The sequence below is a fragment of the Scyliorhinus canicula genome, chromosome 3 (genome assembly GCF_902713615.1).
Source record: "Scyliorhinus canicula chromosome 3, sScyCan1.1, whole genome shotgun sequence".
Taxonomy (NCBI): Eukaryota; Metazoa; Chordata; class Chondrichthyes; order Carcharhiniformes; family Scyliorhinidae; genus Scyliorhinus; species Scyliorhinus canicula.
Genome location: NC_052148.1, coordinates 124,651,787 through 124,676,973, shown reverse-complemented (window position 1 = coordinate 124,676,973; position 25,187 = coordinate 124,651,787). Strand labels below are relative to the sequence as shown.

The 25,187-nt window shown below is 45.0% G+C and overlaps 1 protein-coding gene across 2 annotated transcripts in view; it reads right to left on the bottom strand.

Moving 5' to 3' along the window:
• Window positions 1–25,187, bottom strand: part of nfxl1 (nuclear transcription factor, X-box binding-like 1) — a 191,557-nt gene that overhangs the window by 145,521 nt on the left and 20,849 nt on the right. For both annotated transcript variants that reach the window (XR_005459994.1, XM_038791249.1), the window contains exon 10: window positions 22,982–23,104. Coding sequence is in view for 1 of the 2 variants with exons in the window: in XM_038791249.1 (XP_038647177.1) it covers window positions 22,982–23,104 (123 nt within the window). In the remaining variant the exon portion in view is untranslated. The remainder of the gene's footprint in view (window positions 1–22,981; window positions 23,105–25,187) is intronic.

Below are 25,187 nucleotides of genomic sequence, written 5' to 3'. Positions count from 1 at the left end.
CCCAAAATGTTCCTCTACTGAAACCTCAACCCCCTGTCCAGGCTCATTCTCCAGTACCAGGTTCAGTACTGCCCCTTCCCTAGTTGGTCTATCTAGATATTGCATCAAGAAGCCTTGCTGGGTATACCTTACAAACTCTGCCCCATGCAAATCCCTAGCACTAAGTGAGTTCCAGTCAATATAGGGGAAGTTAAAATCCCCTACCACAACAACCCTATTTGCACCTATCTAAAATCTCTCTACTTATCTGCTCCTCTATCTCTCGCTGGCAGTTGGGGGGCCAGTAATAGACCCCTAACTTTGTGATTGCCCCCTCCCTGGGCCTGAGCTCTTCCCAGATTGCCTCACTGTATGAACCCTCCAAGGTGCCCTCCCGTAGTATGGCAATAATATTCTCTTTAACCAGAAATGCTACTCCCCCACCCCTTTTACATTCCACTCTATCTCTCCTGAAGCATCCATATCCTCCAACGTTCAGCTGCCAATCCTGCCCTTCTTTTAACCTGGTTTCTGTGATAGCCACAACATCATAGTTACAAAGAACAAAGAAAAATTACAGCACAGGAACAGGCCCTTCAGCCCTCCAAGCCTGCGCCGATCCAGATCCTCTATCTAAAACTGTCACCTATTTTCCAAGGATCTGTATCCCTCTGCTCCCTGCCCATTCGTGTATCTGTCTAGATACGTCTTAAATGACGCTATCGTGCCCACCTCTACCATCTCCGCTTTCAGATCGTTCTCAGGCATGGATGTTATTGCCTTTTCCTCCCAGTGTGTCTCTTTCTACAGATAGCCACAACATCATAGTTACGATGTTGTAGCTTTCAGATCTTTCTCAGGCATGGATGTTATTGCCTTTTCCTCCCAGTGTGTCTCTTTCTACAGATAGCCACAACATCATAGTTACGATGTTGTAGCTTTCAGATCTTTCGCAGGCATGGATGTTATTGCCTTTTCCTCCCAGTGTGTCTCTTTCTACAGATAGCACTTAAGATTCAAAGGGGCAAATAGGTTTGCCCTACCATGCGAGTTCTCGCAATTGTGGTCCCTTTACCAAATATGGTGACGGTTTTAAATTGATGAGCCCTATCCTGATTTCTTACGTTAACCTCGATGGGTTGAAACAATTACTGTCTTCTCTTGTCAAAAAGGTCTATGTAATTCATTACTAATGTCACAAAAACAGATCTTCTGGTTATTATTACATTGTTGTTAGTGAGAATTTGCTGTGCACAAATTGGCTACTGCATTTCCCATGCTACAACAGTGCCTACATTTCAAACGTACTTCATTGGCTGTAAAGTACTTTGATGCATCCTACAGTCATGAAAGGTGCTAAAAGGAGCTAAATAAATGCAAGTCTTTCTCCGTTCCCGATTGCTTTTATAATTCCGAAATCAATATGACCAAATATTAAATGATGACTCACGGTTCAAGGTAAAGAGGGTGAAAAGGTTGCTGTCAGCATAAAGAGGGAACTACTGCAAGAAATAAAATTAAATGGGGGCAGGGATTATCATTATTAATGTAAACACAGAAAATCCTGGACAATCTCAATAGGTCTGACAGCATCTGTGGGGAGAGAAGGGAGCTAACATTTTGAGTCTGGATGACTCCGTCAAAAGCGGCTTTTGATATGCATGGAAAAGTGCCTTGGTTATTAATGTGGTATCAAATGCAGCAATGTGGTATAGCATACATCCTTTAAAACAGAAATGAGAAGGAATTTCTTCAGCCAGAGGGTGGTGAATCTGTGGAACTCTTCACTGCAGAAGGCTGCGGAGGCCAAATCACTGAGTGTCTTTAAGGCAGAGATAGATAGATTCTTAACTAATAAGGGAATCAGGGGTTATGGGGAAAAAGCAGGAGAATGGGGATGAGAAAAATATCAGCCATGTTGTAATAGCAGAGCAGACTCGATGGGCCGAGTGGCCTAATTCTGCTCCTATATCTTATGGTGAATGAAAGCAAATTGACTGGCCATTTGGTCTACTCCTGCCCCATCTCATCTTGTGTAATCAGCCCTTCACTTTTGCTCTTTTTCCACCGTCCCCCTTTCATTTCATAAAACCTATTACGTATATATATGTTTTTCCAGCTCCGATTAACTATCATCTGCCTAAAACATTAACTCTGTATTCCTCTCCACAAATGCTGCCTGAACCTACTGCATATTTCCAGCATGTTCTGTTTTTACTTATAGTTAATTGTCTAAAAGTCTATACTTTACACACAGTTAAAACAATTTTTTGAATTCATTCATGCGACTTGGACGTTGGCTAGCATTATTAGCCCATCCCCAAATCAAATTTTTTTAAATTAATCAAATTAATGCCCATCTTAACACAATAAGAAATTCCTGTGGCCTGATGGATAAAAGCATCGAGTGGCGAATTACAGACCAGGAAGGTTCAAAATTTAATCCCTCGTCCAAGTACTGGCTAATCTTAAATTGTGCAGCAGTGAAGCATCTACACATGGCTTCAATAATGAGGTTTATTTTTAAAGATTTGGGTTCCTGCTTCCGATCACAGAACAGTGGCATTTGTTGGGAAGTAAGCCTGATCTCAGCTGAATCAGGGTGCACAGGTTTTGTCGCCTTTTTCCATACAGTCAGGCATCTTTAAAAGCATGAATCAATTAATTTGTTCTTGGGGATTTGATTCATATTTAACCAAAATTAGCTTCAAATCATATATCAGTGGCTCCACCATTGAGATCACCTGCTTTTACCTCCATTACTTTCATGACCTCTCCCTGTCTCAACCCATGTGTTCCTGAAATCCTCAGCAATGTTTTTGCTACCTCTAGATTTAACTTTGCTAATGTGCACCTCGCCAGTCTCCCATGTTCTATACTCTGTAAATTTGAGGTAATCCAACTGCCACGTCCTAACTCACCAGAAGTCCTGACCATCCATAAACCCCCGCGTTACTTGACCTATATTGGAATTTGTTAAGAAAACCTGCAATTACAAAATTTGCATCAGTGTTCTCAAATTTCTCCATGGCCTCACTCCTGCCTATCTCTACAATTTTATCTTGGTCCAAAACCCTCCATTCCTCTACCTCTGGCCTCTTGAGCATCCAGAGTTTTAATTGCTCCACTATTGGGGGCTGTACTTTCAGTTTTTAAGGCCTTACTCTCTGGCACTCCCTCCCTAAACCCTTCTGGCTCTACCTCTTTATCCTCTCTGAAAACTAATCTTAAAACCTCCCTATTTGACCAAGCTTTTGGCCATCGACCCCCATTATTTCCTTACGTGGTTCAGTGTGAAATTTAATCTTAAAGTGCTCTTCTGAAGCACCTCGGGATATTGTATTTGTATTAAAAGGTGCAACGTAAATACAAGTTGCTGCTGTTACATATTGTTTACATTAGAAAACATTGTTTTTTCTTCAAACAGCAGCATGGGGTCTTAAATACTGGGTGCGTGCATGTGTGAAGACTGGGTGTTAACAGGATCAGATTGGTTGTGAAGAAGCTCAGATGACGAGGGGAAAATCAGCAGCAAACTGTGAAACAATGTTCCAATGCCAGCTACTGCTTTCTGGAGAAAGAAAATAAGCTGGTTTTGTCTTAAAGTTTAACATATTAGTGGAGACAGGAAGGATGGTATGAATATAGCATGGCAGGTTTATACAGTTTAGTTTATAATTGTAGATAGAAGATATTATAAATGGAAAAAGGTGGATAAGTACACATTGACACGAGATTTTAATCCATATCGGCACATGCACACAAGTCTCAAAAGCCTGGGGCAGCACGGTGGCACAGTGGTCAGCATAGATGCTTCACAGCTCCAGGGTCCCAGGCTTGGGACACTGTCTGTGCGGAATCTGCACATTCTCCCCGTGTCTGCGTGGGTTTCCTCCGGGTGCTCCGGTTTCCTCCCACAGTCCAAAGATGTGCAGGTTAGGTGGATTGGCCATGATAAATTTCCCTTAAGTGTCCAAAATTGCCCTTATTGTTGGGTGGGGTTACTGGGTTATGGGGATGGGGTGGAGGTGTCGGCTTAAGTGGACTACTCTTTCCGAGAGCCGGTGCAGTCTCGATGGGCTGAATGGCCTCCTTCTGCACTGTAAATTCTTATGATTCTATGAAAATTGACTATTTGCACTTCCCAATTAGGTCACACATTTCACAATAGAATTAGTTTTCATCTCATAATTCTACATTTAAATTCACCATTCCTGTGCTTCCACAGAGAAATACACGTCAGAGAATTGTAGTGTTGTAATCAGATGTAGCACAATATCATCCTATGTGACTGCAACGACAGTAAAATATCTCTCCTCATTCTTCTCAACCTCCCTGCAGCATTCAACACAATTGGCCACACTATCCTCCCAATACCCCTCAAGCGTCATTTTAAAAAAAAAATCATTTTATACAGGATTATGGGCTTCACCAGCAAGGCCAGCATTTGTTGCCCATCCCTGCACTGCACTTGCCTGGTTCTACTTTCATTTTTCCTGTCACAGCCAGAGAATCACCTGCAATGGCTTTTCTTCCCATTCCCAGAGTTAGAAACACAGGAAATAGGAGGAGTAAGCCATTTGGCTCGCCGTGCCTCCTCTACCATTCAAGCAGATCATGGCTTTAATCATCCGACACCATTTTTCCTACTATCCCTATATCCCTTGATATCATAAGTATCCAGAAACCCGTCGATTGGTGCTGAACATGCACAATGACAGAGCTTTAGCAGCTCTCTGGGATAGAGAATTCCAAAGATTCACCACGCTCAGTGAAAAAGTTCCTCATCTCAGGCTTAAATGGCCTGTCCCTTATTCTGAGACTGTGTCTCCTGGTTTTAAACTAACCAGCCAGGGGAAACATCTGATTTACATCTACCATGTCACACCCTTCGTGAATTTTGTAAGTTTCAATGAGATCACATCTTATTCTTTGTTTAGCACAGTGGGCTAAACAGCTGGCTTGTAGAACAAGGCCAGCAGCGCGGGTTCAATTCCCGTATCGGCCTCCCCGAACAGGTGCCGGAATGTGGCGACTAGGGGCTTTTCACAGTAACTTCATTGAAGCCTACTTGTGACAATAAGCGATTATTCTTGTTCCAGAGATTATGGCTCAGTTTCCTCAATCTATCCTCATAAGAAAATCCTGCCACCACCCAGGAATTAGTTTTCCGTTTTACTCCCTCTAGAACAAGTATATCCTTCTTGGACAAGGAGATCAAAACTGAACACAATACGGTGGGGTGCAGTGTCACCATGACTCTATGCAATTCAAGCATAACGTATCATTTGCCTTCCCAATTGCCTATTGCACCTGCATACTAGCTTTTAGTGACTCATGAAGAAAGAACCCAGGTCCCTTTGGACATCAAAACTTTCCAACCACTCCCCCGTTAAGAGATTCTCTGCCTTTCAGTGTGTTATACCAAAGTGGATAACGTCACACTGATTCACATTATATTCCATCTGCCATGTTCTTGCCCATTCACTTATTAGCCTGTTCAAATCCTCTTGAAGTCTCCTTGCATCCTCCTCACATTCACAGTTACCTCTTATGTGGCCTAGGATCTGTCCTTGGAACCTTCCAGTTTCTCAACTACATGCTGTCCTCTGCAACATCAACCAAACACACATTAGTTTCCCTTGAATGCCTCTAATTTGTTATACTGTTTTGGTCAGACATCCAGTAATGAATAAGCAGAAATTTACTTCCAATTGGGGAGATGTTCTCTTGGCCCAGCAAAAAGAAATTCTCCAGACACGATACCAAACATCTCCCAGGCAATTAGCTGAGGCTGAACCGGACTGTTCACATACTGTGTGTGAGGAAGCGATCAACCATGAAACTACAGGTAGTCAGTCTAACCTCAGTGGCGGGGAAACTATTGGAAACAATTCAGAGATGCTAAATTAATCTACATTTGGATAGGCAGGGTTTTATCAAGAACAGTCAGCATGGTTTTGTTAAAGGGAGAACATATCTGACCAACTTAATTAATTTTTTCAGAGGTGACCAGGTGTGTAGATGAGGACAATGCATTTGACGTAGTCTACTTGGATTTCAGCAATGCTTTTGATAAGGTCCCACATGGGAGACTAATAACAAAGGTTAACAGCCCAAGAGATCCAAGGATATTTGGCGAATTGGATCCAGTATTAGTTGAGTGGCAAGAAGCAGAGGTTGCTGGTCGAGGGGTGTTGTGTCCAGTGTGGTCCCACAGGGATCGGTATTGGGGCCCTTGCTGTTTGTGGTTTATATAAATGATTTGGACATAAATGTAAGAGGGTTAATCAGTAAGTTCATGGATATAAGAGTGAGGATTAACAAGGCATAATGTGAGAAGGTAGGCCAGTGAATGTACTGTTCTCCCATGTTTCAGGTCTCCAACCATTGAGACCATTCACAGTTCCCAGCTCCTCCTGAATAGTGAAAATGTCAAGCAAAGCTTGAGTTGGGTGTTCACCGACACCATCTTCCGCATTAATAATAGGTTTTCGGCAATGTTTAGCAGCAAGTTCAACTGCACCTGGCTGAGGATGGCGAAGAACCAATACACCCACACAGCAACTCATTGTTTGTACCGAGTCTGAGAGAGACTCCCCTTTCTGTACACATGAAGTCGCTTCCGAAAAATAAATCACCGTACCTCCAAGCCTCTGCATGGCAGCAGGAAATGAACTATTAGTTGTTGTGCTGACCTCATAAAGCATGGACACCATAACTTTCCCCTTTAGAATGTCCAAGCTCCAATCTTTCTGCACTATTAAACGTAGATTATGAGCAACATTGAACAAATGGGGCAACTGGTTCTTAGTAAAACTGGCTGACTGACATCATCCGTTCTCCACAAAAGAAGGTATCAAAGGGGAACAATGGTGAGGGACAGTTTGTGCTGCAAGATTCTGCGGTGACAGAAGCCTCGAGACTGGTGGAGAGTGTATGTAACTGTCCGGATTAATGGTATCTTGTTCGATGAGTTTCCTGTCTGGTTTTTCCTTGTAATCTCCTTCAGTATTTGGAAGTCCAGTGTTTGAAGAGCGATGGATTCCTGGAGGAAGATGGAATCTGGGATCCAAGCAGGACCACAACTTGCCAATCTGCGAGGGGGCGGGGGGCCTTTACTGTAGTTAATGGTGGCAGCAATGGGATACTCAAAGGCCAGGCCCTCACATCGTGTCCGCAACCTGGAGGAACGAATAACTGTCCTTCAATGTAGGCCACTTCACCTCTTAACACAACTCGTCTGACTTTTCCTTTCACCTTTCCTTCAAATGGTGTCCACTTGGACTTGGTGAACTGCATGTGGTTTGGGATAATCCATTCTTGCTCTAAGTCAACCTCCACATGGATGTTTTCCTGAACTGGCAAGGAGAATATTTTATGGGAATTTTCATAGTCGTTTAACTAAATCATCAATGGTGAGTCTGCATTCCCTGACAGACGTGAGCAGTAGTGGCAGCATGGTCTCTAAGCCAGGGTAACCTGGTGGTGGTGAATCACTATTCTTTTTTTCAAACAGAATGTGGGGCGTGATCAGTGGCAAAACAGTCGATGATGTCCAAATTCTCAAGAGAGCTTTCACATTTTTTTTTTTTTTTTTTTTAATGTATTTTATTCCAAACGTATATAAAACGTTACAAAACAAACAATTTGGGGAGCAAACTCCCCAACAAACAACTAGACAGTTGGTACAAATTTTTCCCCTTATCACCCCCTCCTTCCCCCTTCCTCCCCCCCTCGTGAAGAACAGCTCCTCAAATAAGACGACGAACATCCCCCACCTCTCCTCAAAGCCCTCCGCTGAACCTCTTAATTCGTACTTGACCCTTTCCAGCCAAAGGTGGTCACACAGGACCCCCAGTCAGACCGCCACCCCCGGTGGCGTTGCTGACCGCCACTCCAACAGGAACCTTTGCCGGGCGATCAGAGAGGCGAAGGCCACAACATCGGCCCTCCTCCCCTCCATCAGCTTCGGCTTCTCCAATATCCCGAATATCATCAAAGGGTCCGGCTCAATCTCCTCCCCCACTATCCTCGTTAATGCCGCAAACTCTCCTGTGCAGAATTTCTCCTACTTTTCACAGCCTGCACTTCTCACACCCGTCTGCCACTCCCTGGAAGAACCCACTCATTCTTGCTCGAGTCAGATGTACCTTGTGCACAACCTTGAACTCTTATCAGTTATTTTTTAAAAACATTTTATTAAGCTATTTGTAATTTTATAATAATAACAGAAAAGAAAGCGAATCCAAATATAAATGTAGTACATACATCATTTCCATCCCTAACAAGTCCCTCCTACCCTTAACAGAAAATAGCCGAACGATCCCCCCCCCCCCCCCACTCTTTAGATTATTGTCTCTGCTGACAGTTCCCTGAATTTTCCCCCAAGTCGATAAACAGCTGCCACCTCCGGACAAACCCGAGCATTGACCCTCTTAGGGCTTACTTGATTTTCTCAAGACTGAGAAACCCAGCCATGTTGCTAACACAGGTCTCTGATTTCGGGGGCGTCGAGTCCCTCCACGCTAGCAATATCCATCTCCGGGCTACCAGGGAGGCAAAGGCCAAAACGTCAGCCTCTCTCGTCCCCCGACTCCTGGATCTTCCAACACTCCAACACCCCTGGACTCAGCACTACCCTTGTTTTTAATACTGTGGACATGACATCTGCAAAATCCTGCCAGAATCCCCTAATCTTCGGGCATGCCCAAAACAAATGGACATGATTTGCTGGGCCCCCGGACACCTCGCGCACCTGTCCTCTAATCCAAAATCTTGCTCATCCAGGCCATCGTCATGTCTGCCCGGTGGAGTAACGTAAATTGTATCAGGCTGAGCCTGGCACATGATGTGGATATATTAACTCTGCTCAAAGCATCTGCCCACAGACTCACCTCTATCTCTCCCCCTAGCTCATCTTCCCACTTGCCCTTTAGTTCCTCTATCCGAGTTTCCTCCGACTCAAACTACCCTGTCCTGTATCCCCCGTGGTGGCAGGAACGTGAATGTCGGAACCTGCCTTTGTAAAAAATCCCGCACCTGCAGATACCCGACTAAATTTCCTGCCGGCAGTTCAAACTTCTCCTTCAAACCCCGCCCCCCCATGATCAGTTTATGCAACTCAGGATCTTCCCTAACACCCGCCTCATAAATTCCACATCGTCCCGGTTTGGTGCATATATATTCACCAGCACCACCAGCATCCCGTCAAGGTTCCCGCTCACCATGATGTACCTGCCCCCCACTATTCTCCCTGCCTCAAATGCCACCCGCTTGTTGATCAGGATCGCAACCGCCCCCAGCCTTAGAATCCAACCAGGAATGACATATTTGGCCGACCCACCCCTTCCTCAATCTGGTCTAACCTATTACCCTCAGGTATGTCTCCTGTAACATTGCCATGTCCGCCTTCAATCCCTTCAAATGCGCGAACACGCGAGCCCTCTTAACCGGCCCATTCAGCCCTCTAACGTTCCATGTAATCAGCCTAATCGGGAGGCTTCCCCCCCGGTTCCTCCCATGTCAATCAGCCATCACCTTCTTAGGCCAGCCTCCAGCTCGTGTCTCTCACCTCCGTGGGCCCGCTCTCGGGCATCCACCATCCTTGACCGCCCTTTAGTCTCCCAGTGACAGTTCCTCCCCTGTCAGCAGAGCCGCTCCCCCCTCCCCTGTTAGCAGAGCCACTCCCCCCGCCCCACATCAGCAGCACCACAATCCCAATACCCCTTAACAAACTTACCACCTGCTAGCCATCCACTGTGCTTCCATGAGCTAGCCCACCCAGCTAGCCTGGTAACCCCTGCCCATGGCGCCAGATATCCTATCCCCTATTGTTCTTCCTCCCCTCCCGCTCGAACATACATATTCAAAACATCACAGTCCCCAAGAAACATACATAAACATACAGTTAACTTACAGATCTGAGCAACGGCCCAAAAGCTTGTTACAAAGGGCACTGCATATACAATTCAAAACTAAAATAAGTTTAACAGAATCGAGACCGCAATACCCTACCCCAAGGTTCAATGCCCTCAGACCCCTGCCAGCCGTTTGTCTTTGATAAAGTCCATCGCTTCGTCCGGCGATTCAAAGTAAAGTTTCTGGCCCTCATAAGTAACCCACAAATGCACTGGGTATAACATCCCAAACTTCACCCCCTTCTTGAAGAGGTCCGAATTTACCGTATTGAATGCCGATTTTATTGAGGTCTGATTTTACACTATGTCTTTTGGCCAGTTCCGCGCCCAGGTCCTGGTAGATGTGCAGCTCACAGTTCTCCCACTTGCAGCTTGAAGTTAAAACTCACCACTATTCTTAGAATTCCCCCTATACCAAAAAAAGGTCGATATTCTAAATGGTGAACAGGGATTCTCACTCCCTGACTACAATGCAGGCTTCGGTGGGTGCTATTTAGGTCAAACTATATTTTCAAGTTATCCCCCAGTATAACCCATACCTTCACCGAAGAATTTTACCTACTTACCCCTTAGTAGCATCGATGTCCTGGGTCCTGCGTTGTTAAGGAAGTAAAGTAGGCTAATAACCACTTTTTCAGGTTAAGTTAAGTTATTTTATTATTATATTTTTTCTTTTAAAAGCTGCAAACACTTTCTTTACAGAAAGGAAAAAAGATCTTGCTTCTGGCTGCTGCTGGTTGGTTGTAGAGACCTTCAGGCCCACCTTGACAATCAATCTTCTTAAAATCTGGTCTTCTTGAGTTGTATTCGCTGGTGAACTTGGTTGCTGTGTCCTGTCCTTCCCATGCACCGAGCTGTGAGAGCTGGCTCTGGCTCTGCTCTCTGTACCCTTTCTTCCGGTGGTTTATATTCTCTTTCGAAGAGTTATTAAGTTTTAACGACTTTATTGTAAATGAGCTTGTTTCACTTTGATAGTTTAAAAGTATCTTTGATGTAAACATTTTACTACAACTAATTATTCATTTTGGGCATATCGTCTCCTCTCAGATCTGATTAAAAAATGCTTTAGTTTCAATAGTTAACTTTTATTTCTGTGATTTCGAATAGTTTAATTTTCCAATTGTCCCCAGCTCATAACTTTGCCTTTGATTTTGACTTAAATTATGTTTCTCGTAGACAGATCGTCTCCAATTTTCTTTTAATTGACTTGATGTTCATAGAATTTTACACTTTAGAATTGACACCAAATTCGACTGAGCATCATCGATCCTTTCCAGCTGTTTACTAAGAGAGTTTATTTCAATTAAGGTGTGAAACTTTGCTTTTAGCTGTATGCTAAAATTTTATTTGGTTATGACTTGAAAGACTTGCCTGTTTTAAACATTCGTCACTTAATGCAATTGAAACTCTCATCCATGCTTTTCCAGATGCTTCCTGAGATAGTTACATTCCATGAAGGTGTGAGCCATTGTTTTAGCTTACCACATGAAACCTGTGTGTTTGCTAAACCTGCTTGTGAGCAAGAATCTGCATTTTATAACCCTGCTCTTTGAAGCTGCTATTAAACTTTTGTGGGATCTTTCCCTGTATCCTCTCAAACCAGATATTGCCAGACTTCCATGTTTCAAATGACACATTTTTCTGTATTTTCAAGAACAAGCTCCGTGTCTGCTTGAACCACTGCAAAATCTGTTCCTTGTCCAGGAACATTCGCACCACCATCGCACTCGGCGGTTCATTCACTCGTGGTTTCCTTGCAAGCGCTCTATGCACTCTGTCAACTTCCATGGGTAGAGTAAACGCCCCATCTCCCATCAGCTTTTCCAGCATACTTGCCACATATGCCCTTGCGTCCGATCCCTCACTGCCCTCCAGGAGGCCGTCGATCCTCAGGTTTTGTCTCCGGGACCTATTCTCCAGGTCCTCCACCTTGCCCTGCAGCCTTTTCTGGTGGTCCCTCATCAGCCCCACCTACGCTTCCAACGCAGTCAAATGGTCCTCTTGCTCGGACACCTTCTCCTCCATCTTCTGAATCGTCAGTCTGTGGGTCTCCAGACCCTGTTCCACCCGATCAATCGTTGCCTTAATCGGGTCTAGCCCTTCCTTCTTTTGCTTGGCGAAGCTTTCCTGAATGAATTCCACCAGCTGTATTGTTGACCACTGTGCCACCAAACCGGGATCCTGCACCTCCACCATGCTTTGCTGTGCCGCAGGTTCTATAGGTCGCCTTTGTTACTCGACAAATTCTTCTTACACGACCACTTCTGGTCCACGGCTCCATATACTGGCTGGGGATTTCTCCTCCCAGTCCCACTTTCCACCACATTTTCTCATAAAAGTCCGAAAAAAAATCGGGAGAAAAGGTCCAAAAGGTCAGTCACGAGCGGGTGCTACCAAATGTGCGGCCTCATACTCCATGGCCGCCACTGCAAGTCCCTTGAACTCTATCATGCTCATCCTTGCGCACGAGGAGGTCGTATTTACCCTTCGTAGCCTTCACTCCATACTCCCCAGTTTATCTCCCCTCCCACTTCTCGTTAATCTTCACCACCTGCTCACCTCCCTGCTCTCCCAGCCACCTGTGTATGTCTCCGAACCTACCCTCCCCTTCCACATCGGGAAGCAGCAGTCGCTGCAACAGGGTGTACCTCAGCAACCTGGGGGAAATCTTTCCAAACCTTCTGCGTGAAGTCCTTTACTTCCAGGTATCTCAACTCACTTACTCTCGGGAGCTCTACCCTCTCCTTCATTTCCTCTGCACTGGCAACCCCCTCTTCCAGGTATAGATCCCTCACCTAAACCAGCTCTACTTCTCTCCACTTCCTATACATACCATCTATCCCCCCCTGCCCTGGCTCAAATCCATGGTTTTCGCACAGCGGCACCAGCACCAACATCCCTTCTGTCCTAAAATACCTTCTCAGCTGGTTCAAGACCTTTACTGTGGACTGCACCACCGTGCTCTCCTCACATTTCCTTGACACCATTGGCAATGCCGCCGTCACAATAGCCCTCAGGCTGGACCCCCTGCAGAATTATTCCTCCATCCTAACCCATTCTGCCCACTCTCCTTCCCACCACTGCTTCACCTTCTCCACATTCGCCGCCCAGTAATAGTGTAGCAGGTTCGGCTATGTAAACCCTCCCTTCTGGTTTTGTCTCTGTACCACGGTCTCTTAACGCTTGGCACCTTCCCTGCCCATACAAAGTCTGAGATAATCATATTGAGTTTTCAAAAGAAGACCTTCGGTACAATGAACAAGAACCTCGGCAGAATGTTCACCTTCATCACTCGGATCCTCCCTGCCCGAGTCAGGTGCAATGTGTCCCACCTCCAAAGATGTGCGGGTTAGGTGGATTGGCCATGCTAAATTGCCCGTAGTGTCCTAAAAAAAGTAAGGTTAAGAGGGGGGTTGTTGGGTTGCGGGTGTAGGGTGGATACGTGGGTTTGAGTAGGGTGATCATGGCTCGGCACAACATTGAGGGCCGAAGGGCCTGTTCTGTGCTGTACTGTTCTATGTTCTATGTTCTTCAGATCCTCCCTAACCTCCTCCACTAGCTTTGTTAAATTGCATTTATGTAGCATTGCTAATTCCATCACCACCTGAATCGCCAGGTATCTAAACCTGTCTCTGGCCACCTTGAATTGCAACGTCCCTAGGTTGGCTCGCCAACCCAACTCATTCACCGGGAACACTTCACTTTTCTCTACATTTAGCTTATATCTCGAGAACGACCCAAACTTCCCCAACAGACCCATGATCCTCTTCATGCTCTCCAGTGGGTCCGAAACATACCGTAGGTAACCGTAGACAACCATAGGTTGTCCTTGTATAGCGACACCAGGTCCTTGCCACTCTGTCGCCCCCTAAGTGCCATTGGCAGATGCTCTATCTCTAATGCAAGCATTTGCGACAGCAGGCATCCCTGTCTTATTCCCCTGTGCAGTCCAAAGTATTGTGAGCCCAAGTCGTTGGTCCGCACACTCTACTCTGGTGGCACATGTAACAGGTGCACCCATACCACAAACTTCGGCCCAAACCCGAACCTTCCCAGGACCTAAAACAGGTACCGCCACTCCACCGCCAATGCCTTCTTCGCATCCATGAACACCACTACCTCCGGTACCCGAGCTCTCGACGAGGTCATGACCACATTTAACAGCCTCCTTATATTACTAGAAAGCTGCCTGCCCGTTACAAAACCTGTCTGGTTTTCTGCAACCACCCCCGGAACACAGCCTTCCATCACAAACTTAGCCAACACTTTCACATCTACCGTATATACTCGCGTATCATTCGATCTCGCGTATCATGCAACCCCTAAATTTTCGTCCCCAAAACATGATTTTATGCTATACCTCATGTATCATGCGAGTCACTTTTTTGGAAATTAATTTTGGAAACTAAAACTTCCAAATGGTATCATTGTGTGTGGTTTCTGCAGAGTGGATTCTCCTGTGAAAGCTGTTCGCGATTCGAACAGCTTTCCAGCTGGCTTTACTAACGTCGTTCTGCCACTTGACGTTTCCATTCATAAAAACATGAATGGAAACGTCAAGTGGCTGAACATCTTCCCATCAGAATGCTGTGGTCAAAATCTGAAGAGTAGTATTCTGATGGGAAGATGTTCAGCCACTTGACGTTTCCATTCATGTTTTTATGAATGGAAACGGCAAGCGGCAGAACGACGCTAGTAAAGCCAGCTGGAAAGCTGTTCGAATCGCGAACAGCTTTCACAACAGAATCCACTCTTCCCATCTTCCCATCAGAATACTACTGATTGCAACCACAGCATTCTGATGGGAAGATGTTCAGCCACTTGACGTTTCCATTCATGTTTTTATGAATGGAAACGTCAAGTGGCTGAACATCGTCCCATCAGAAAAAACAGCAAGTAAAACACCCGCGAATTTTGTATCTCGCGTATCATGCGACCCCCCAAATTTAGGCTACAATTTAGGTGCTCAAACGTCGCATGTTACGCGAGTATATACAGTATATTCAATAGCGGTATGGGGCTATACGAACACATTCTAATGGGTCTTTCCCCTTCTTTGGTATTACTTCTTTGGTATTAAAGTGATTGTTGCCTGGGTCATCATCTCCGGCAGCTCTCCTTTCTCCAAGGCCTCATTAAACGCCCCCAAGTGATGTGGTGCCAGGTCCGTCACAAACTCCTTATAGAATTCCATCAGGTAACCATCAGGCCCCGGGGCCTTTTCTGATTTCATACCCCTTATATTGTCCAATACTTCCTCCAACTGTGGAAACTCCATTCCATCTAAAAACTGTCCCCCTCTTCTCTCCCTGCCCTCTCCCCCCCCCCCCCACTCCCCCCCCCCCCCCCCCCCCCCCCCCCCCAAAACCCCAGGTCTACCCTGTACAGCTCCTTATAATAATCCCTAAATGCATCGTTTATCTTCCCCGGCTCAGGCACCACATGCCCCAGCATGCATCTTCAATATTTATCTGGACATGGCCTGCTTTCGCAGCTAACATTCGATTTGCCTTCTTATTCGTACTGCACCCCTCTTGCCCTAAGCAGCTGTCCTACCACCCACCCCGTCGTCAACCTCTCAAATTGCCCCTGCAACTTTTTCCTCCTCGCCAATCCCTCTGTGGTGGGCATGTACTCCCCATCTACCTCAACTATCTTGTTCATATTACTCCTTCCCTTCCCTATCCGCATGTGCCTTGAACGAAATAATATCCCCTCGGACCACCGTTTTTAGTGCTTCCCAAAATGTCATAATCGTCAGTACTTTATCCTTCACGTGCAAGAAGTGTGTTCAGTTGAAGCTCCTGTTAGACCGCTTGACGGCTCTGGAGCTGCGGATGGACTCACTTTGGAGCATCCGCGATGCTGAGGATGTCATGGATAGCACGTTTAGCGAGTTGGTCACACCGCAGGTGAAAGTTACTGAGGGAGATAGAATATGGGTGACCAAAAGACAGAGCAAGAGTAAGAAGGCAGTGCAGGTGTCCCCTGCAGTCATCTCCTGGCAAAACAGATATACCGCTTTGGGTACTGTTGAGAGAGATGGCTCACCAGGGGAAGGCAGCAGCAGCAAGGCTCATGGCACCGTGGCTGGCTCTGCTGCGCAGCAGGGCAGGGCTATAGTGATAGGGGACTCAATCGTAAGGGGAATAGTCAGGCGATTCCGTGGATGCAATCGAGACTCCAGGATGGTATGTTGCCCCCCTGGTGCAAGGGTCAAGGATGTCTCGGAGCGGCTGCAGGACATTCTTTGGGGGGGGGGGGGGGGGGGGGGGGGGTGTTGGTTGGTGAACGGCCAGCTGTCATGGTGCACATAGGCACCATCGATATTGGTTAAAAAAAAGGGACGAGGTCCTACAAGCTGAATTCAGGGAGTTAGGGGTTAAACTAAAAAGTAGGACCTCAAAGGTAGTAATCTCAGGATTGCTGCCAGCGCCACGAGCTAGTCATAGTAGGAATGTCAGGATAGGTAGGATGAATGCGTGGCTCGAGAGATGGTGCAAGAGGGAGGGATTCAAATTTCTGGGACATTGGAACCGGGTCTGGGGGAGGGGAGTACAAACCGGACGGTCTGCACGTGGGCAGGACTGTAACCGATGTCCATGGGGGGGTGTTTGCTAGAGCTGTTGGGGAAGCTTTAAACTAATGTGGCAGGGGGATGGGAACCGATGCAGGAAGTTAGAAGGTAGTAACAGGGACAGAAGCAAAAGGAAGTAAGGGGGAAAGTGTAAGGCAGAGACGCCATAGTCAAAAATCAAAAAGGGCGACAGTACAAGGTGCAGTGACTGAGGGGAGCTCAGTGAATAGGCCCAGTAATACTAAACGGAATAAAACTGGAAGTAAAAACATTAATGGTAAGCGACGCGGCAGGTTGTTACATGAAGATATGGGTTCAACGACAAGGAAATTAGGAGAAAAGTAAAGAGGAAATATAACTTAGGAGAGGTTACTGATCGAGGTGTTAAGATTCAAAACAGAGGTAAAAAAGCCAACATAAGTGAACTTTACCTGAATGCTCGCAGTATTCGGAATAAGGTAAATGAGTTGATGGCGCAAATCATCGTGAATGATTATGATTTAGTGGCCATTACTGAAACATGGTTAAAGGATGGTCATGACTGGGAGTTAAATACCCGAGGGTATCAAACTATTCGGAAGGACAGAGTGGATGGTAAGGGAGGTGGTGTAGCTCTGTTATTTAAGGATGATGTCCGGGCAATAGTAAGGGGTGACATCGGTGCTATGGAGGATAAGGTTGAATCCATTTGGGTGGAAATCAGGAATAGTAAGGCGAAAAAGTCACTGATAGGAGTAGTCTATAGGCCACCAAATAGTAACATTATGGTGGGGCAGGCAATAAACAAAGAAATAACGGATGCATGTAGAAATGGTACAGCAGTTATCATGAGGGATTTTAATCTACGTGTCGATTGGTTTAACCAGGTCAGTCAAGGCAACCTTGAGGAGGAGTTTATAGAATGTATCCGCGATAGTTTCCTAGAACAGTATGTAATGGAACCTACCAGGGGACAAGCGGTCCTAGATCTTGCCCTGTGTAATGAGACAGGATTGATTCATGATCTCATAGTTAGGGATCCTCTCGGAAGGAGCGATCACAATATGGTGGAATTTAAAATACAGATGGAGGGTGAGAAGGTAAAATCAAATACTCGTGTTTTGTGCTTAAACAAAGGAGATTACAATGGGATGAGAGAAGAACTAGCTATGGTAGACTGGGAGCAAAGACTTTATGGTGGAACAGTTGAGGAACAGTGGAGAACCTTCTAAGCGATTTTTCACAGTGCTCAGCAAAGGTTTATACCAACAAAAAGGAAGGACGGTAGAAAGAGTGAAAATCGACCGTGGATATCTAAGGAAATAAGGGACAGTATCAAATTGAAGGGAAAAGCATACAAAGTGGCAAAGATTAATGGGAGACTAGAGGACTGGGAAATCTTTAGGGGACAACAGAAAGCTACTAAAAAGCTATAAAGAAGAGTAAGATAGATTATGAGAGTAAACTTGCTCAGAATATCAAAACAGATAGTAAAAGTTTCTACAAATATATAAAACACAAAAGAGTGGCTAAGGTAAATATTGGTCCTTTTGAGGATGAGAAGGGAGTTTTAATAATGGGAGATGAGGTAATGGCCGAGGAACTGAACAGGTTTTTTGGGTCGGTCTTCACAGTGGAAGACACAAATAACATGCCAGTGACTGATAGAAATGAGGCTATGACAGGTGAGGACCTTGAGAGGATTGTTATCACTAAAAAGGTAGTGATGGGCAAGCTAATGGTGCTAAAGGTAGATAAGTCTCCTGGCCCTGATGGAATGCATTCCAGAGTGTTAAAAGAGATGGCTAGGGAAATTGCAAATGCACTAGTGATAATTTACCAAAATTCACTGACTCTGGGGTGGTCCCGGCGGATTGGAAATGAGCAAACGTGACACCACGGTTTAAAAAAGGAGGTAGGCAGAGAGCAGGTAATTATAGGCCCGTGAGCTTAACTTCTGTAGTAGGGAAGATGCTGGAATCTATCATCAAGGAATAGCGAGGCATCTGGATAGAAATTGCCCCATTGGGCAGACGCAGCATGGGTTCATAAAGGGCAGGTCGTGCCTAACTAATTTAGTGGAATTGTTTGAGGACATTACCAGTGCGGTAGATAACGGGGAGCCAATGGTATATCTGGATTTCCAGAAAGCCTTTGACAAGGTGCCACACAAAAGGTTGCTGCATAAGATAAAGATGCATGGCATTAAGGGTAAAGTAGTCGCATGGATAGAGGATTGGTTAATTAATAGAAAGCAAAGAGTGGGGATTAATGGGTGTTTCTCTGGTTGGCAATCAGTAGCGAGTGGTGTCCCTCAGGGATCAGTGTTGGGCCCACAACTGTTCACAATTTACATAGATGATTTGGAGTTGGAGACCAAAGGCAATGTGTCCAAGTTTGCAGACGACACTAAGATGAGTGGTAAAGCAAAAAGTGCAGAGGATACTGGAAGTCTGCAGAGGGATTTGGATAGGTTAAGTGAATGGGCTAGGGTCTGGCAGATGGAATACAATGTTGACAAATGTGAGGTTATCCATTTTGGTAGGAATAACAGCAAATGGGATTATTATTTAAATGATAAAATATTAAAACATGCTGCTGTGCAGAGAGACCTGGGTGTGCTAGTGCATGAGTCGCAAAAAGTTGGTTTACAGGTGCAACAGGTGATTAAGAAGGCAAATGGAATTTTGTCGTTCATTGCTAGAGGGATGGAATTTAAGACTAGGGAGGTTATGCTGCAATTGTATAAGGTGTGAGGCCACACCTGGAGTATTGTGTTCAGTTTTGGTCTCCTTACTTAAGAAAGGACGTACTGGCACTGGAGAGTGGGCAGAGGAGATTCACTAGGTTAATCCCAGAGCTGAAGGGGTTGGATTATGAGGAGAGGTTGAGTAGACTGGGACTGTACTCGTTGGACTTTAGAAGGATGAGGGGGGATCTTCTGGAAACATATAAAATTATGAAGGGAATAGATAGGATAGATGCGGGCAGGTTGTTTCCACTGGCGGGAGAAAGCAGAACCAGAGGGCATAGCCTCAAAATAAGGGGAAGTAGATTTAGGACTGAGTTTAGGAGGAACTTCTTCACCCAAAGGGTTGTGAATCTTTGGAATTCATTGCCCAGTGAAGCAGGAGAGGCTCCTTCATTAAATGTTTTTAAGATAAAGATAGATAGTTTTTTGAAGAATAAAGGGATTAAGGGTTATGGTGTTCAGGCTAGAAAGTGGAGCTGAGTCCACAAAAGATCAGCCACGATCTCATTGAATGGCGGAGCAGGCACATGGGGCCAGATGGCCTACTCCTGCTCCTAGTTCTTATGTTTTTATCACAAAACCCTCTATCTGCCAACAACCCGAATTGAGCCTTCACCCCGCTGCTGTCCCAATCTAAGCCTAATCTCCAGCCCATGGGGCGCATGGTCCAAGATTACTATCCCAGCTCACCACAGAAAAAGTTGAATCTTGAATACCCTGCAAACACGAGAGAAAAAGGAATACTCCCTTCTCCCTGAATTCCTGAATAACCTCAGGTCCACCATACCCATCTTTTCCATAAACCCACCTAACTCCTTACCATTTGTATCCTACCCATTGACCTGGGGCTCGATCTATCTACCCTCGGCTCAAGGACACAATTAAAATATCTTCCTATAATTAACTGGTCCATGGTCAAATATGGGATGGCTACCAAACAACCCCCCTCATAAAATCTACATCGGCCCAATTCTATGCATATACATTCACCAGTACCACCGGCGTCCTCTCTAATACCCCACCCACCATCATATATTTCCCACCTGGGTCCCTCATTTTCTTCATGCTCACAAACCCCATTTCTTTGCTCATCAAAATGGCCCTCACTCTACCCATATTCTCCATTATTCCAGAGTGTCAGCACCTTCGTCTCCCAAAATTGTTCAGTTCTCCCCAGTTTATGCTCCTTGATAAAGTCATTGGCCGCTTCTGGGGTCTCAAAATAATATTCTGGCCTTCATAAGTCACCCATAGTTTCGCTGAGTAGAGCACCCCAAACCTGATCTGCCGTCGATATAATACCACCTTGGCCTGGATGAACCCCACACGCCGTTTTGCCAGTTCAGCTCCAATGCCCTGGTATATTCGGACCTTGTTCCCCTGCCATTCGCAGTTCCGCTTCTCCTTGGCCCACTGCAAGATCTTCTCTTTCTTCACAAACCTGTGGAGTCTCACAGTCGCCACCCGTGGCAGTTACCCCGCTCTTGGCTTATGCCTCATAGACCTATGCGCTCTGTCCACCTCAGAGGCTTTGTCCTGCACCCCCTCCGCCACAGCCCCATCAGCATCCTCAAAACGTACCCGTTGGCACTCACACCTTCCACTCCTTCAGGCAGGTCAACTATTCGCAGGTTCTGCATCCTCAACCCGTTTTCCTGCTCCTGTACCTTTACTCTCAACATCTTGCAACGGTCTCCTAGGAGCCCTACCTCCACCTCCAATGCTACCACTCTATCTTTGTGTTCAGAGATCACCCTTTCGGTCTCTTGGATTTGCACCCGAGCCTCTAGACATTATTCCACCCTCTCCATTGGGCCCTTCAGAGGTCCCACAGCCCCTTTGATGGCCTTTGATCGATCCTCCTGCATCTCCTTCCTCTGCTGGCAGAACTCTTCCTTGATGAAGGCCATCAACTGTTCCATCTGGGGTTTTCCAACTTGCACTGACCCTTCAGCCTCCACTAGCTGCTTGCCACAGATGTCTTCCAACTCCTTGGCCAGATATTTCACCTTCATCTGCCAGGTTTGTTAACCAGCAGATATACCACTCCCAGGGGTGGGGGGCTCTCCTCCCACCTTCAGTTACACTTTTCGAAAGTTACACCCAATTTTGGGTACAAAGAGCTCTTTTCTATGCCTTAAAGCAGGCGACCACTCACACCATGGCCGCCACCTAAAGTCCTTTCAATCTTCTTTAGTACCGAGCATTGGCCTGACCTGACTTTTGCCATGGCCTATACATTCACGGTCCTCCTCAGTCGAGAACAGGTGGCGGAGAGCTACTTCACAGGTTACTTCCACACCATTCTGTTTTGCAGCTTGAATAATCTGGATCTCCTCCTTTCCAGCAACATGGCAAATGTGAACTCATCTCTGGTACAACTGAGCAACCATTAAAATGGCTGCTGCAGTCAGTCTCTCAGCATGTGCAACTATGGGCAAATGTTTGGGCCACTTCTCAACATGCTCTATCCAGGATAGGTTATCCATTTTGAGTATCAAATGAGTATCATTTAAATACATCTTCCAGCCAGCAGCTGAATTGTTCATCAGTGGCAAAACATTAGCATTGTCTGAAGTTGCTCCAAGGAAAATGAAAAGTCCCACTGAGAGCCAGCTTTTGTAGAAGAGCAAAGGAGATATGGTCTGTGTTTTCTGGGGTTGTTTTTGGCTTAGCATACACACATGGTCTGGGCAGCATTGTAGCATAGTGGTTAGCACAATTGCTTCACAGCTCCAGGGTCCCAGGTTTGATTCCGGCTTGGGTCACTGTCGGTGTGGAATCTGCACGTTCTCCCCGTGTATGACTGGGTTTCCTCCGGGTGCTCCGGTTTCCTCCCACAATCCAAAGATGTGCATGTTAGGTGGACTGGCCATGCTAAATTGCCCTTAGTATCCAAAATTGCCCTTAGCGTTGGATAGGGTTACTGGGTTGTGGGGATGAGGTGGAGATGTGGGCTTGGGTGGGGTGCTCTTTCCAAGAGCCGATGCAGACTCGATGGGCCGAATGGCCTCCTTCTGCACTGTAAATTCTATGATTCTACAGTAATTCCTTCTGCCAAAACTGCTACAGTACCAGAAACAAAATCCTCCTTATGGCTTCCACCAGACTCATGAAGATGCACATGGACATCAATCAAACCTGTTTATCGACTCAACCTCTGCCCCTGCCTGAGATCATCTGCTATTGGAAACTTCATTCATACTTTCGTTAACTTAAAATTAACAATTCCAAAGTACTCCTGTCTAGCCTCCAATTTTCCAAAATGTAATTCTTCCAAGACTCTGGTGCAAAAATTTTGTCTACCATGCTCCCACATTGGCTGGCTCCCAGTTGAGCAAAGTCTCCATTTCAAAATTCTTATCCTTGCTTTCAAACTCTTCTCCACCTCACCTTAGCCCTACAACAACTTTAATCGCTCTACCATTGGTCATACAATACCCCTCTTTCCTCCTTTAAGATACTTTAAAACCTATCTCTTTGACCAAATTTTTCGTTATCTCCCTTAATATTGTCTTACGCAATACTTTTGATTATTTTGTGAAGCATCTTGGTGTTTTATTTTTATTCAAGACGCTGTATAAATACATGTTGTGCATCTCCAATCAAGCTTTCCTAGTGTAGCTTCCCATTAGATGGGCGGTTGCCTGTCTATCTAATTCATTACTTCAGTTCTGGGAACATGTCTAACAAAAAATTTGTACTGTTCTGGTGTAATACTGTTATAAAAATAACTAGTACAGATTTCAAATTCAGACTCGCCTTCACTCTTACCTTCCTCTTACACTGATGCCTTTGGCAATTGCGCAATTTAGTGCATTTTGTTTCACACAGGTACTCCTTGTGGCATGGCAAGATCTTCGAGTGCTTCCCACAGCGACATTGTTTTTCCACTTCCTGAAAATCAGAAACACCACATTTAATAACCCTGATAGAAGATTTAACACTATTTTTCAGACTGGCTTCATAGTAACAAGTTTTATAGCAAAGCAACCTACTCCCCAAACTTGCCTGCTGTCTAAATTTATTTAATGTTTTTTAATTATCTTCAAATTGTTGTACACCAATAAATTTGTGGTACACTTCACAGTCTCTTTTACTTCAGAAATGCATCCCTGTGTAATCTCGTGCTTCACTCAACAGGAATAAAAGTCCTGGAATAATCCTTTATGCCAACCCACTATCAAACTGAAAATAGAATATTTTAAGTGCTTTATAAATCGGATCTTCTAACGAAGACATCAAACGTTGCGTAGTAACTTAGAGTATCAAAATAGTACGTTAAAATTCTAAAAGTAGACATGTGCTTAACAATGTGATTAGTTTTACTTCACAAACAAGCTAAAATAACCCTGAAGATTTATACGGCAATTATCCGATCCAACAAGAAACTTTTCTTTGTGCCTTTGATAAGATGTTAAGATTCTCCATTCACAATATGATACAGAACCATAGCATGGTGCAAACCAAAGAATCATTACCATTTCGACAATTGAAAAAAAGAAATTCCATATTTAGTCAGACACACCAAAATTCCTGCAAATTCAAATCTTCCTTACATCATTGTCTCCAATGTTCTGCCCCTTAACTGCTTAACTTCACCTTTGCTGTCCTTATCTTTCAGATTAAAGATGGTCTTCCGGTATTTTATCTTGCATAACAACCACCGCTGCAACTTTAAATCCATCATTCATAATCTCCAACATTCTTGAAGAGCACCTGCCATGGCAATGTGCCATTAGATCTTGTGGGATGGGCGGCGCGGTGGTTAGCACTGCTGCCTCATTGTGCCAAGGGCCCGGGTTTGATCCTGGCCCCGGGTCACTGCCCATGTGAAATTTGCACATTCTCCCCATGTTTGCGTGGATCTCACCCCCATAACCCAAAGATGTGCAGGATAAGTGGATTGGCCACGCTAATTTGCCCCTTAATTGGAAAAACATTTTGTTTTTTAAAATCTGAAATGAAAAATGAAAATCGCTTATCGTCATGAGTAGGCTTCAATGAAGTTACTGTGAAAAGCCCCTAGTCGCCACATTCTGGCTCCTGTTATGGGAGGCTGTTACGGGAATCGAACCGTGCTGCTGGCCTGCCTTGGTCTGCTTTAAAAGTCAGCGATTTAGCCCAGTGTGCTAAACAGCCCCAGTCAAATCTGGTGGGACAATCTCCAGTTACATAGCTAAAACATAAGGAACTTGATATTTTGTATCTATACGAAAGGCCATTTGAATAGCTGCCTACTATGACCCAGCTTGCCCTTCCCCATCAATTGAGCGCTCCTTCCTCTCAGCAAACTGTCCAGTAATCTCTCAATTTCCCCCATCTCAGTGGCTGATCACTTAAACCGAACCACCTCATACTGATGGGAATTCATTCAATTGGACTGATTCTCTCAAATTACCACCCTGTATCCAATACCTTATTTATTTGCAAAGTCCTGGAAATACTCTTGCCGTATAACTTTAATCCCGTTACAATTTGGTCATTATCTTATATTGAGACTTTTCCCCAATAATAGCATTGAGACTATTCTAGCCAAAATAAATATTGCGCAGTTGTAATTGTGACTCTGTATCCTTCCTGACAATGACACCCCCCTTAAATATATTTCCTCTGTAGTCCACATGGTAGTTCTGTTAATTCATGCGGCAATGGAGATACTACAGGATAGAATACCGAATATTCAGTTCCATCGCAGTTAAGAAACTAACTGCATATAATGGATGACCAATCCAATACTGTGCTTCTTGTCACCTGTCGAGTCAAATTTCTACCCTCACATTTCCTCTTATGGCTTAATGAAAATGTTCAAGTATTATTTGTGCATACATATTTCAATTTACCATTATTGGGATTGATGTAGGCCAGAAGTAGGCCATTCAGCCCCTCAAGCCCATCACGCCATTCAATGAGATTGTGGCTTATATGTGTGACCTAATTCCAGATTTGGCCCCTATCTCTTAATATCTTTGCTTAACAA